Source organism: Vespula vulgaris, chromosome 23 (genome assembly GCF_905475345.1).
Source record: "Vespula vulgaris chromosome 23, iyVesVulg1.1, whole genome shotgun sequence".
NCBI lineage: Eukaryota > Metazoa > Arthropoda > Insecta > Hymenoptera > Vespidae > Vespula > Vespula vulgaris.
The window spans coordinates 984,565-1,000,005 of record NC_066608.1 but is presented as its reverse complement, the minus strand read 5'-3'; the positions used below and the strand labels follow the sequence as shown (position 1 = coordinate 1,000,005).

The following is a 15,441-nucleotide window of genomic DNA, read 5'->3' as shown; positions in this document are numbered from 1 at the left end:
TACCAATTTGGCTCTAATGTTGACATCGGCAAGCTGGAACAGTCTGTTTGCTACGGAAGCATGAGTAGAATTTTTAACTTCCGCCAGTGCAGCTAACATTACCGCCGTATATCCAGCCACGTTTGCTTTATTGATATCGCACACTTTGGAATCTAAAAGTATGGAAACTACGTCGAAGTTTCCATGAGAAACTGCATAATGCATAGCGGTGTTACCGCTGGAGTCAGTCGTATTTACAATATACTCTAGCAAGGTACTAGAATATTCTTCGAAACAATCCAAATAATCTTCCACGTCCAAGGGATTGGCATTAGCCGTACTAGATATTTTAAACCACTCTTGTTGTATTATATTGGTGGCATTTTTAATCTGATGAGAAACGTTTCTACTAGGAGACTTTTTAAAACTATCGTTTAACACTTTCATGGCGGCTTGCATTTCTTTGGACGGTTCCACTTTTTTTCTTGGATCATCTTGGATAGGTTGAAAGAGAGCCGACTCAGGTAGCTCTTGTTTCTCTTCGTTTTCGACGCCTTTTTCAGGCTGGTCCTGAGACATGTCCTCCGACATAGATTTGTCATTTCTTTCCTTCTCCGTTTCCAATTGTCGAAGGCTATTAAAATAAAATAAAAAACAAACATGTATATATACGCACGCACACACGGACACGATCGAAATTATTAGGTAGATTATTAATATTAAATTAATATGAATGTTTGTATGAGAAAGAGAGAGAGAAAGGGGGGAGAAAAAGAGGGAGAGAGAGAGAGAGAGAGAGAGAGAGAAGGAAAATAAAAAATACCCATTCTGAACGAAACTACACCGTGAAATATTCGTCCCGTTGATCGAGCAACCAGAGTCTTGTCGTTGATGCTGCCGAGGATGCAGCATCGATCCAATTTAAATCGAAAAGAAGTTTACTTGCACGACGTATCGACGACACAACAAAGGAATACAAAATCAAGGATATTCGCGAACATGACTAATACTGCGTAATATACACAATACGTGACTCGATTAATACTTATCAAGTAAATATAATAAATGAAAATCTTTTCGATATTTCAATTCTTTTTACCCTTCACTTTTTCACTACTAACTACGAAACACTTTTACGATTGATAAAATAAAGACGCGCGTTTTGACGTACTTCCACTAACTATGAGTGCGTCCGTCTCTCTCGAACGACGTTTCACAAAACCGCCACTAGGTGGAGTCGTTGTGAAGTAATATTCGAGAATCGAAATAACAATGTTCGAGAATCGAAATAACAACGTTCGAGAATCGAATCTAACTAGATAGTTTATAACGACGTTTTTTCGGTATGGAGCGAAAATGAAAAAAACGATTAAATAATTATTATACGGTATTAAAAGTAATTAATTCTTCGAAATATTTTCTTCTCGTTTGAAAGAAATTATCGTGCGTCATAGTGTAAGTTATTGTGAAGTTAAACAGTGTGTATTAATCCGTTGTTGTGTGTTTTATTTATTTAAGTGTACTCGTCGATCCTAATCAAGATAAAATTTATTGGATATAATTTGAAATGCTGGACGTATCGTTGGTAAGTAATTTTTCATCATTCTTTACTTTTTCAAACGAATTCGCTGTCTATAAAAATTTATCTAAATTTTAACTGTGTATAATTCTCTCTATAATAATTTCTGTAAGTGTATATCATCGATCTACACTTATATATATATATATATATATATATATATATATATATATATAAAACTTAAAAAAGCTATTTCAACATCATTACTTTAATATCTATACATAAGATCTTAATATAAAATCGTACACGATTGAAAATTGATAGTACTGATTTTTTCTCAAATCACTTTTTTTCTTTTTTCAACGAAATTCACTCAAACATCTTTCCATATCGTATAACCGATATAATAATAATAATAATAATAATTGTACTAACCGATTACTGCTATCATACTGTTCCTTATTATCCGAATCGTAACGGATAATACCCGCAGTCGGTATCTTGGTATAGGTGTCTTGTCTCTTGAATTTTTTATGATCAGAAGTATTGAGAGCTATGTGAGATGGTCTCGGTATCCTCGACACCAGATTAGCGTTTTGATGATTCATATTATTTTCAACGTTATTATTAGTTATCTGTTTAGCCAACATTTTAATGGTCTCCTTGCAATTGTCGCAATAATTCGTACTGCATGATATTAATATATGAGGTTTTATCGAGTCACCGACCGAAACGTCGATAAATTTCTTCTTTATCGGCGAAGTACCGAATTCTCGTCTCTTCGGTGTTAAATCGTCGGTATCTACAGATTTCGTCGCCATTTTGATAAGGTCATCGACCATCACACCGATCGATTTCATCGTCCTCGTTTTCCTTTTATTAATATTATCTCCATAATTAAACGAATGACTTCTAGAATTAATCGAATTCAAGGAAATATTACGAATCGAAAGTGGATCAGGACCGACTGCGACGGTTCGCGTATCGGCATTAATTCTAACTTCTAATCCAACGTCCGAACATCTTGGTTTGGCCGTAACGCCAATGTTAGATTTCAGTTTAGAAATAAATGACGACAATTCGTTAGTTTGTACCCGTTGATCTCGCTTATCAACGATCCTTTTTATTTCCTCGGTGCATTGGGTTCCCCTGTTCGACGTCTTTTTTAAAACGGTATTCTTATAGATTCTAAGAGCATCGTCGACTATCACGGTCACGTCCTCGTTCGTCAATATATCCTTCATCATTAAATTTGTAATCGTGCCGTATGATTTTTTATCGATCTTTTTAACGACCACCGGTGCTATGTCCTCGACGAGAAAACGTGCACGTTCTAATCTCTTCAAAGGGCTCTCCGTGTTCGTACCAAATTCACGAATTTTTCTATATATCTTACTATCGTCGTCGACGCTATTATACAACGAATTCGTTTCGATCTGAAGTGGGTTTATTATTATTTTGTTATAATGTTTATCGATCTTCATTTCTAACGACGTATTATCCTCGATCGAAGTTCCTTGATTACGTGTTACATTACGTTTCCAATAATTGTTGGTTTGATCGGTCGAACAACGTAATCTCGTCGATGTCATTATCCTTGTACTCGTGTCGTTCAAATCTGGTAAAATTTCGTCGATTCGTATTCGACTTCTTTCTAAGCATGGTTTTATCGGCGTACTCGTCAACATACCCACGTCTCGCGTTCGGACCTATAATTTTTAATAATTTTATTTCTTACTCATTATTTATTTATTCATTTTGCTGTTCTCTTTTTCGTCTGAAAGAAACGATGTTACGAAAAGTCGATCGGTTTTTTTTTTTTTGACAGAACGTAAGAGAAATGCAACGATAGACGCGCAGGTGTAACGCGCAGGTGTAACGCGTCGATGCGATCAATAATTTTCTAAACGAAAATAAAAAGAATAGTGAATGATGTGTAGGAAAAATTAATAGATTTGTTAGGGTAGGATCGATGATAGCGATAAAAGTGCATCGATATTTGCAACTGGAGAATATTTGCAACTGGATATTGCAAGTTGGAGAATTTTTTACAAAATAAAAAGAAAATCTCTTTCGAAAGAAAAAAAAAAAAAGAAAACGAACAAACAAACCTGATGAACTAGAAATGCATTGAGAGTTACACCACAGCGATATCCTATAATTAATTGAAACCGATTATAAAAAAATTTCTTGAAGAAAGGAAAAACAAAAATTCTTCTATCGAATATTTCGAAGGATTTCTCGAAGCAGAACGGAATGGATGTATAACTAAATAATTTAGTAAAGAAAGTGCAACGATACCTGCGAGTATTAAGTATCAAGACACGAAGAACGTTGCTTCGTGATCATAAAAAAAAAGGAAAAAAAGAAAAAGGACAAAACAAAACTCTATGTATATACAATTAAAAATTTCCATAATTTATCCAGAGCCGAACGACTAACGAGGGAACGAAATTTAATAGCAGACTCGATTGATCCTAAGAAAATTTTCATTATCTACAATTTTTTCTGCGAGAAGCAGGAAAAAACGAACAAGAGGAAGGACAAGAAAAATAAAAAAAAAAGAAAAGAAAAGAAAAGAAAAGAAAAAAAAAAAAAGAAATTCTCCAAACGAGAAGGAATACGTAAAGACTCGAGGAATGATTTCTCGAAGCAGAACCGATTGGATATATAAGAAAATAATTGTTAACGGAAATATGGAACGGTAAATACCTGCTGATGCGAAACACCGACGTCCCGCGTCATGACGGCGCACATCGTTCCGGTATCCCTCGTAGTAGGCGTCGAATCGACGTCACCATACCACCAACCATAACCACCACCACGATATTCGCTATTCTTTCTTGATTCTCGCCAAGAATTCCGTTCTTCTGAGAACGACTGGCTACGATATCTCTTCGAGATTTCCATCGTTTGTTCTCCCACCCTCATCTCTTCCAAACTATCGTCCCTTTCCCTCTCCCTCTCCCTGTCCCTCTCCTTTTCTCCCTTTATCTTTTTCATCTCTTTTAATTCTTTTGTCTCTTTTACCTCTTTTATCTCTTTCACCTCCTTCATCTCTTTCACCTCCTTCATCTCCTTCATCTCCTTCATCTTTTCCTCCTTAGAATTCGTTTTACTCAGTTCTTCGACTCGTCGCAAAAGATTTCTTTTCTCTTCTTTCAATACCGACAGTTGCACCTGTTCTCCCCACATTCAAAAAATGTATTATCGTCCTAGACTTTAATTGTATTAAAAATTTGATTGGATTTCATTCTTATAATTATAGAATCTATGTAATTATATATCTATGTAATTATAGAATTAATTGTGATAAAGAATAAAAGGTATATGCGTTGATAGAATATGTATATATATATATATGTAATGTAATTAAGTAAAGTAATATCAAGTAATAGGCATAACATATTATATAATATGATAGTCATTTTACTGGATAATGATGATGATGAATATTAATATAGTGTTATTATGGTATAACATTGATACACTGTAAAACAAGAGTTATATTTAAGAAAGATAAGAAAAGTGAAAATTAATTTTGTTATTTTCGTTTAATACAATGTAAATATATATATAGTATAGTAATATTATAATGATTGTACTGTACCAAGTAGATATACTAAACATATACATATATATATATATATATACGTATATAGTATACTAATGTATTATTTGAACTTAAGAAACATTAACCTTTCGATCTAATACTCTCGACAATAAGTTTCTAAGAGATAGAGAGAAAAAAGAAAAAAAGAATTCTACGATATTAATATCTGACTTTTCAATGTTATGATATTAGAAAGGGTTAACGGGTTAAGTCATCCTTATGAAAGGAATCGAAACTAGTTATGAAAAATTACCTCTAGCATGGGAATTGCCTTGACCTGTTCCTCCAACTCTCTCATTCTTTCCAAAGACGCTGCCATCTGCTCACGAATGTTCTATCAATATTAACAAACAAACAAAGAATATATATATATATATATATATATATATATATATATATATATATATATATATATATACATATATATAAATGCATACGTGCATTCTCATTCTCTTTCTCGAGTATCGTATATACGAAATAAATATCGCGAAATGTAAATGTAAAATCGACAAATGAGAAATCTGTGAAATTTATTTAATCGTTTAATTTTTATTATACCTGAAGAGCACCGGTACTGAGATTTGAATTAACACTTCCGATGCTGGCATCGTCGAGATCATTCGTTCGCGTTGTTGGTTGTACTGGCGTTGTCTTCGTCGTTCCATCTTTAAATTTTTAATAAATATTTACTTATGATAAATCGTAACATTATATATTTCGTACGTTCGTTCGTTCATTCATTTATTCATTGAGTAATTGATTGATTGATTGATTCATTCATTCATTCATTTAAATTGAATTGGATTTTATATATTTTGTTTCTTTTTTTTCAACAATTTTTTAATTCGATTTAAGTTAAAGTGGATTCAATTTCAATTTAATAATATCGTCTATTGATATTACATTGATAAAAAAATTATTAGAGAATCTATTTAATAGAATTAATTCTCCTTTCGCTGTTTCATTTATTTATCTCGAATGTCAATGAGGGCTTAGAGGGTCATTGACCTCATTATTATTAATTAAGAAATAACAAAAAATTATTCGGTTCGATAGAATTGACACTGGATTTAAAAAACTGATTGACCATTTAATAAATACACGTTACTTAATAAGTTTTTTTTTTTATAACAATACTAATAATAATTAAAGAAATATTTAAATCCAGAAAAAAATGACTTTACCTGTTAAACCATACGTTACGTATTAAAGATTGCCGAGAGTATAGAAATTTTTAATGAAGTTTTTATGTAACGAATTATAGTGTTTGCCATAATCATTATTTTATTTGAATAGAAATGAAGAAAAATCGAAAAATGAAGTTGCGTACGAATAGATTCGTGGCACGCGATTCGCATCGAAGTGCATCGCGTTATCGTATAACATCTGTGTATATATGTATATTTTACATATATGTATGTATATACTTATGTACTTACATATGTTTAATGTGGAACAATGCACAACTTGCTCTCACTGTGCATACCACTAGATATATACATATGTATGCACATACGTGCGTAGAGCCAAGTAAGCGTAATAAAAGAAATTTTTATATTACCTTTACTAGTCGTAACTCTTAATGTAAAAAGTGCGGGAAAGCGCAACGAAAAATGTTTCGACTGGCAAATTCGTCTTATTAATAATTAATCGAAACGTAAACGATACTAGCTTGACGTAAGAAATATTTTATTAACGCGATGAAAATAATTTTTAATTTTTGCCATTTCGTATTTCTTATAATAAAATAATATTGTATTATTTATGACATAAATATCGTCTATATATAATGTCATATATTATACATCATTTGAATCATCTAATTAGCAACACGATATAAAATTATATATTTTCTGATCGATTCAATAAGAATAAAAAATGATAAAACAAAGCAGACTGATAATAAATTATCATATTTATCGCAATGATCAATATCGAACTAATCTGTAAACAAGTATCAACTTATCGTAAAACAAAAATTTTATTACTAATAAAATTAATTTATAAATCAACTTGTAATATTTGATTAGACGGCTTATCTCAACGTTGCTTTGGCCAAAGCAACGACGAATCAGAAATCTATTGCAATTCGATGCAAAGATCGCGACAAGTTACGATCGATTGCCTATTCGAGTCGTACACTATCCAACCGGAGTAAAAAAAAAAGAGAGAAAAAAGAAGAGAAAGAGATAGAAAAAGATGGAGAGAGAGAGAGAAAGATAGAGAGAGAGAGAGAGAGAGAGAGAGAGAGAGAGAGAGAGAGAGATTCGAGGTCATTCGAGTTCTAGAAGCGAAACGATGCGCCTTCGGATAACACGTTTGACGCAATGATAATGAATTCAACTTGTTTGGACTTAGATAACGGCGTAAGTTAATTGGACTCGCTGTGTTATGCTTGCTTGGACCTCTAACAAAAAGCAAAATATAAAAAAGAAAAAAATCAGTGGCGAGATTCGAACTAATCTTTCAAAAAAAAAGAAAAGAAACAAAATGAATAAAAAGATTTATTGAGAAGAACCTAAGTAATCTGAACTCTTTCGAGCAAAAAACAAAGTGAATAAATAAATCATTAATAGAAACTTAATTAATCTAAATTCCTTACAAAAAAAAGTCCACTGATAGGATCCTAATCCAAGTTAAGAGAAAGAATAAAAAATACAGAAGGAAATATCACTGGCAAGACCCTGACCAATATCTAATCTTTAAAAAAGAAATATTATGTATAAGAAAATCACTAGTAGGATTTCAAGTAATCTAAGGTTACAAAAAATAAATCGTTGCTGAGACCCTAACTAATTTTAGCTTTAAAAAAAAAAAGGAATAATCTGAATGATGCAAGCTGCAAAAAAATAGAAAAAAAAAAAGAGAGATTTTTGTTTAGATCCTAGTTAATCTAAGTAAGATCCTAATTAATCTAAGTCTTGAATAAATAAAAATGAACAAATAAAATATCACCGATGGCACGCACCCTAAAAAATAATTAATTTAATCCTCGAAAAAAAAAGAGTTCTCGATTAATCTAAAATTAGAAGAAAAAAAAAGTAATAGTAACAATAACAACACCTCTCAATTTTTTCTCTTTTCTTTTTTATCTTTCGTGACGCGCGGAGATGTTATGCCGATTATTAATAATCACCGGGAAGAGCAAGAAGCCGATATTCGGTCGACTTATAAATAACTTCGCTCGTTGGACCGTTTCGAACTTAATTTCTTCGCGAAAGCGTACTCGCATGCAGACATATACAAACACACACACAGACATATATAAACTTTGTACTCGTAAAATGCAAGACACCGTCTGCGTGTACTTTAATAGAGAGAAAACGAACACATACATATACATGTATGATATACACACACACGTATATATATATATAGAAATAAAAACTTACGATATTTTCGTTTAATTTTCAATTTGCAGAAAGGTATCCGCTTCATAATAAAATTTTTCATCCCCATTTTGATTTTTCTAATCTTTCACACAATATCTATCTATGTATATATATATATATACACACACATATATATATATATTTTTTAATACAATGTCTACTATAATTCCTTAATTATTATACTGTTGTTATTTCTTTTTTCACTGCACGACACCATTCATGTCTTTCCCTTTTTTCGATATATGTATATACATACATACATACATACATTATATATATACATACATATATATATATACACATATATAGATTATTGCAGTAATAAAAAAATTCGTTTTAACGTGGATAATTTACGATAGATAATCGTTCGTTTTTTCATTTTGATCGCGCATTGATCGATTGTTCGTCGCGGGAACTTTGTTTTAACCAGAACGACAGTTTCGGTTTGACTGCCAGACCAAGCCAAAGTCGAAGACTATAGGCCGAGGAAGAGGCTCCGGATACGATCGCGAACGGTCGAGTGTGCGCGCATATGTGAATGTGAGGAAAATAAGGAGGAGGAGAAGGAGGAGGAGAAGGAGGAGGAAGAGGAGGAAGAGGAGGAAGAGGAGGAAGAGGAGGAAAAGGGGGTGGGGGTGGGGGTGGGGGCTGGAGGCTGGGGGCTGGAGGCTGGGGGCTAAGGGGCTGCGGGGCTGAGGGGTAGCAGCGGCGGGAAAGGTTTCTCCTCTTCTGCACTCTTTCCATCGTGATCCAACCACCGACTTCTCTTTCTTTATTAATTCAAGTGGTTGAGAGAAAGGGAAAAAAAAATATATATATATATATACATATACATTTCCATGTTTGTTGGTGTTTCTGTTTATAACTGTTAATGACTCGTTAACGTGATTAATTCAATCCGTGTTCATTGATTCGATCATTTTTTCATACGAAAAAACAAATTTCCCATTGGAGATTTCGATCATTCTACATCTATAGAAAATCCTTTTCTTTTCTTTTTTTTTCTCTTTTTTCTAAATTGTTAATTATTATCTCATTATCTTGTCTCAGCCTCATAACTTTTTCATATCGAAATTTTTAACGAAACGAATTCAATTCCTCGTTTTTCTTTATTATTGACTCAAGTATAAATATTTATCTATGTTCTAAAATGCTCTTCCTTGATTTCTTCTCTCTTTTTTTTTTTTTTTTTCATATTAATTTGTTTTCTTAGTTTGTTTACGATCACTTTCTCTCTCAGTTTATCTCACTTCTCTTCGTTATCTAAAGTTAGCATGATTTATTCGCTGATATTGAACGTGAACATGAACGTGATATTACTCAAGGTTAATCAAATATTTGTTTTTTTTTTGCTACTCCAAAACAAATATTACATAATGTATCTATCTTTGCTGGGTAACAATGAAGAAAATTCAAATAATAATTTATAAATAATAAATTAAAATGAAATGGCTCGAAGATGGTATTAGAGAAAGAAGAAAAATTTTTTGACGATTCTAAGAAAAACTTGTGTTGGACGTTTCGAATCGACAGGTGTTTCGCGCCATATGTAAGACGAACGAGAAGGTTTTATGGAAACGGTTTGAAACATGCCTGATAAAGTCACGCAACGATCTTTTCCAAATCGGGGATGGTTTAGTTTTCCATTTGGTCTTCATAAATAACAAATGTTTCTTCGTTTTCTCGACTCGACGATATTTAAGATTATATTTTACAATAAATTATATATATATATATATTAATATAATATCTAATTAGGATAAACTAGTGTGTTTTTATATGAAAAAATATACATAAAAAATAAGAGAGCAAAAAAATAAATAAATGAAGAGCAAAAGTTGAAACATTACGTTCTTGATTTACTTTTGAAACTCGATCGACTTATGCGAATTATTGTTTTTATATCGAAAAATTGGGTATTGATTGACTTAAACGTACAGAAATCAATCAAACGGATAGAAGAAGGATATATATGTGTGTGTGTGTGTATATGTATATATATATATTGTGAGAAATGATGCGATAGATGCGCACAGGTGCTCCCGATGGAAACACCGGCTCTGGAAGCGTGCGTTAGTTGGAACATACAGGAAACAGGTGGTTCCAGCCACGCACCGACGATTTTCCCGTGGCAAGTTTCTGAACTCGGGTCAACATCACCACCATTTTTCACAAACATTCCTCTTTCTTCCTTTTTTTTCTTTTTTTTTTCCACTTGTTTTAACTCCTTGAAACGCGCGATAAAAATATCTCTGATACTAAAGCGATTATTCTTTTCTTTTTTTGTATTAAATGTATCACGGTATTTTATAAATTAGAAAAAGGATAAGACAATTTATTATTATTATTTTTTTTTTCATTTATATGGTATACTATTACAAAAAGTTACTCGAAAAATTAGTGAATTTATTGTTCGATAAATTCAAATTAAAAAAGGATTACTACAGTCAAAACTATTAAGATCACTTTCTAATGTATCGCTTAATTTAGTTGTAATAAAGGAAAAGAAGAAGAAGAGGAAAAAGTCAAATCGAATCGAAATTGATCGTCGGAATAAACTAGTTTCAATAATTACGTATATACATATATTCCCGCGAAAGAAGATTAATAGATATCAATATTAAATAAAAATAAAAACATTTATATAATTCGTTCCTGGTTTGAATAAAATGACGAATGAATTGATGATTACTTTCACTTTGAATTTTCTAATCGTTTATCATTTTAAATTTGACAATGTATAATTATACTTTAAGAAATTAATAAATGCAGGGAATAATGTTTGAATAAAGAAGTTTCCAACTCTTCTTTCTCAACGTAGACCGGTTGTTCCTTCGCGAAACCACCATTAAATCGACGGAAGTTTCACAGCTCTGTTTTAATTGGATGCCTCACGAATATCTAAAAGCGTTCCTTTCCTCGGTGTACTTCATTGTCTGATGATACGCGATAAGAAGAAGAAGAAGAGAAGAAATATGTTGAAAGAAGAAAAAAGATGCTTGAAAGGAAGCCAAGGAAAAAGACTAGAAAGAAAAGAAGAGGGCTGAGGGAAGGAGTTAAGATGAAGAATAAAAAAAAAAAGAAAAGAAAAAAGAAAGAGGAAACGTTAGAAGGAACTCTTCGAATTACCTCTGCTTTATCGTACCAAAGAAGAAGAACTTGGTTTCGCTATGCAACTCCGTGAGAACACTGAGATTGGCGCTCCTTTCTTTGAAACGACAATGCTACGCGAGAAGTGAAATTCCCATGAATTTTATTCGAGTATGTTACTTTGAATCTTTCCTTACTACGAGGGATCCGGTTAACGAAAAGAAAGAAAGAAATAAGTATTACACCGAGCAAGTATTAAAAATATTATTTCAACCTTTGATATTTTTTATCTTAAGATTATTATTTCAACGATATAACAGATCGTTTGAGTCACGGATTATTCCAACATGAAGGGAAAATTGAATTATTACGATTATTTCGTCTCGGAGAAAATTAATTTCGATTTAGAGAAGACTAATATTTCAAAAGTTTTTCTTTCTATCGTTGACACGTCGGTATTTCTTATTTGAAAATTATTTTTACGGTATAGCAGATTATTTGGGTTATGAAAAGATTTCAATATGGCGTAAACTAGACAGGATTCAGAACGAGGAAATCAAATATGCGTGAAATTATTAAATCTCTCATTCCTCTCTCTTTCTTTCTCTCGATTTTCTCGTCTTTCACCATAAGAATCGATCTACTTTCTTACGTACGACATCCTTCCTCACTCCATTCTAAGTAATTTTCTAACATTTTCTCTCTAATATTTCTAAATATATATATATAAGTATATATAAATATATATACATATATACATACATATTTAGAAAACACGATCACGCGATAGTAAATCAAATTAAACGAAATAATCCAAGTAGAGAAAAAAAAGTCAAATATCTCACCGATTTCAACACGATCATCACGAATCCTCGTAGAACCTCCACCTGACGAACGTTTCAAGGTTGCCTCGAAGTCACCTACTACATCACTCAAATCCAAGGTGTCGGTGGTAGGAGTAGTAGTAGTAACAGTAGTATTAATACTAGCAGTAGTCCTGGATTCGTCCCTGTTATCTTCCATACGTTGACGATGCCGTTGATGGCTCGATCTTGGTATAGTACTCGAACCATCGCAATTGTTTCTCGTCGTAGACGTCGCCAACGTGGCTAACGCTGAAGATTCTCGCGATATTTCTGGCGATTCGGTCTCTATTCCCGCTAGAGCCGGACTCACCTAATGTTATAAAAAAAAAAAAGAAAAGAAAAGAAAAAGATAGAAAAAATAGAACACGCGTTAGGACGCGCGACCTGGTTGCGTCGTTCAACTTTAATAGTACAACTCTCTCCCTCTCCCTCTCTCTCTGTTTCTCTGTCTCTCTCTCTCTCTCTCTCTCTCTCTCTCTCTCTCTCTCTCTCTCTCTTTCTCTCTTTTCCTCTCTCGCATACTCACTCGTCATCTTTTTGTCATCGTTAAATTGTTAGTAGTTCACTCGCCTCTCGCTTATTCATCGTTTATTAATAAATACGTTCTAAATCGCCATTTTGAAATTCTAAAGCTAAATCATCAGTCAATTATTATGTTCTTCGAGTCGTACGTTCGTAATCACTAATTTAATTAGTCTTCATTTTATTTTCCTTTTTATTAATCGAACGATCTACTCTCGATCGGTAAAACAGTTTTCGACAAATCTAAAAGATCGATCGATCGATCGATCGTTTTCATGAAGTTTCTTTTTTATAATCGTTAGTTTACTCGCCTGTCGCTTATTGATAAATATTTTGTAAATCGCCATTTTGAAATTCTAATAGTTATTATTAGCTAATAGTTGTTCTAGTTGTAATCGCTTTTTATGTTTTGTTTCTTAATTAGTCGATCTACCAAATCGGTAAAATAGATGTCGAAGGATCGATCGAAATATTTTTTATTTCTTTTTTAAATCAGAGGATCTACTCTCGGTCGATAAAACAGATTTCGAAGGATCTAAGAAATCGATCGATCGATCGATCGATAGGTTGGATGGAATTATTTTTATTACCAGTCCTAAGAGAACTTCCATCGACTGACATTGTCTTCTGCGTTCTCGTTTCTTTCGTCTCTCGATGCTAGATCTGTCGCCTGTACTACCAGCTGCAACTGCCTCACAGTAACGTACAAAATCTAGATCGATGTGATAACCGTATGGACAGCAGAGACATTTAGAGCCGGAAACGTAAGCCTGCGTGCCTGCGACTAAAATTAAAAAAAAACGACAAATGATACGTACATTCAAAATAAATGATATATTCGCAAAGATAAAAATGATAACGATAAAAAAAAAAAGAACGATCTTTAAAAGAGATCGAGAAGAAGAGTTTAACATTCGACATAAATCCAATTTTCTTTTCTTTTAGTATCCATTAAAAAATTATATCCGTATGCGTGTAAAAAATTTTATTATTACCTGCATATTAATTACGTACAAGTATACTACTGTAATAAAAAAAAAAAAAAGAATAAATGAAAACGGGACATCACATACGGATGGACAATTAATTTTTTCGCGTCAAAATGAAATTGAAAATCAAATAAAATATTTAAACTATATACATGTATGTATATGTATATAAAAGTATGTAAAACAGCTTTTTAAGGGGTTAAGTTCGATGTTTACGTCAACGAGACGAGTTTCGTCGAGGTTAACGGCCGACGGTCACTGTAAAGCGAAATATGTTGTAACCATTGGCCGACATCCAGATCCACGGTAATAATAATCTGGCAAAGTTCGTTAGCCGGGAGAACACGGGGATCCCGTTTACGTGTCCCTCATGCCTCACTTCTGGCATCGTGAAATATATATACATATGTATATACGCAGATACAGAGTGAAATTATCTCCTAAATGCGATTCTAAACGCGAATGAATGACACGATCAATAAATACAAATAAAATAATTCTACGATATAAATACGATTAATAAAATAATAAACTCACCGTTTCCATTAAAAACGCGGGCCGAGGGGACGATCGTCAATGCCATTTCTCTGCTTTGTTTTATATCTTTCTAACCAGCTCACATTTTTTATCTGCAAGATAAACGGAAACAGATAGATAACGGTATTCTGAGAAAAATTATCTCGAGATAAAAAACCAAGTATCTACTGTCTAAAACAAAATTTCCTTTAACTTACGAAAACCCCTTAACACTCAACGAAATAAAAAACATCGTGCAAACTAATAAAAAACTTAACGAGTATAATTAAAATTCAATATTTATCATCAATCAATATCGTATAGAAATTATACAAATAAATCGTTGTAACTGCTAAACGAGAAAGAAAAATATATCAACCTATTACCAACGATTAAATAATCCTATTAAACAAAGATTAACTTTCGCTCATAAGATATCTCAACTACCATTTGATAAAATAATCATACATAGATACTGATGTTATTACTATTATTATTAGAAATTACCATTGTTATCAAAAATAACAAGTCAATATAAACGATATTCGAAAACGATGTACGAGAACGATCTCGTTTAGCCAAGATAAACGCATTATTCGATTAGTGAAGAGAAGAACAAAAAGGACAGCCATTTTCTAGGGATTTCTCCCTCTCTTCCTTTTCTTGCATACACACACACACACACACACATACATACATACATACATACATACATACAATTTCAGAAACATTTTCTCCTTGCCTATGTCTCATCGCTGCTAATTTGGTATCCCGGATTTCTGGTCTGACGACAGTCCCTTCCCTCTCATCCTCCTTCTCTTCATATCCCCACTTCCATCCCTACCCTCACCCCTATTCCTCATGGCAACCCTTAGTTACGGCCGTAATATTGATTTATAATTGCTCTTCAAATTATGAAGTACTCGTTTACTCGCGAAACTCATCTAACATTTAA

General features: G+C 32.7%; 1 protein-coding gene across 6 annotated transcripts in view; it reads right to left on the bottom strand.

Annotated features, from left to right (window-relative positions):
* The window catches only part of LOC127071794 (KN motif and ankyrin repeat domain-containing protein 1), an 86,240-nt gene that overhangs the window by 60,055 nt on the left and 10,744 nt on the right, over window positions 1-15,441 (bottom strand). For 5 of the 6 annotated variants that reach the window (XM_051011464.1, XM_051011461.1, XM_051011459.1 and 2 more), the window contains 8 exons: window positions 14,508-14,599; window positions 13,572-13,765; window positions 12,439-12,769; window positions 5,670-5,776; window positions 5,365-5,445; window positions 4,211-4,678; window positions 1,934-3,207; window positions 4-613 (listed from right to left, as the gene is read on the bottom strand). In XM_051011464.1, coding sequence (XP_050867421.1) covers window positions 4-613; window positions 1,934-3,207; window positions 4,211-4,678; window positions 5,365-5,445; window positions 5,670-5,776; window positions 12,439-12,769; window positions 13,572-13,765; window positions 14,508-14,553 — 3,111 coding nt within the window. In that variant the 5' untranslated portion in view covers window positions 14,554-14,599. Of the gene's footprint in view, window positions 1-3; window positions 614-1,933; window positions 3,208-4,210; window positions 4,679-5,364; window positions 5,446-5,669; window positions 5,777-8,503; window positions 8,999-12,438; window positions 12,770-13,571; window positions 13,766-14,507; window positions 14,600-15,441 lie in introns of those variants that run through there. The other variant, XM_051011465.1, reaches the window with a different exon arrangement.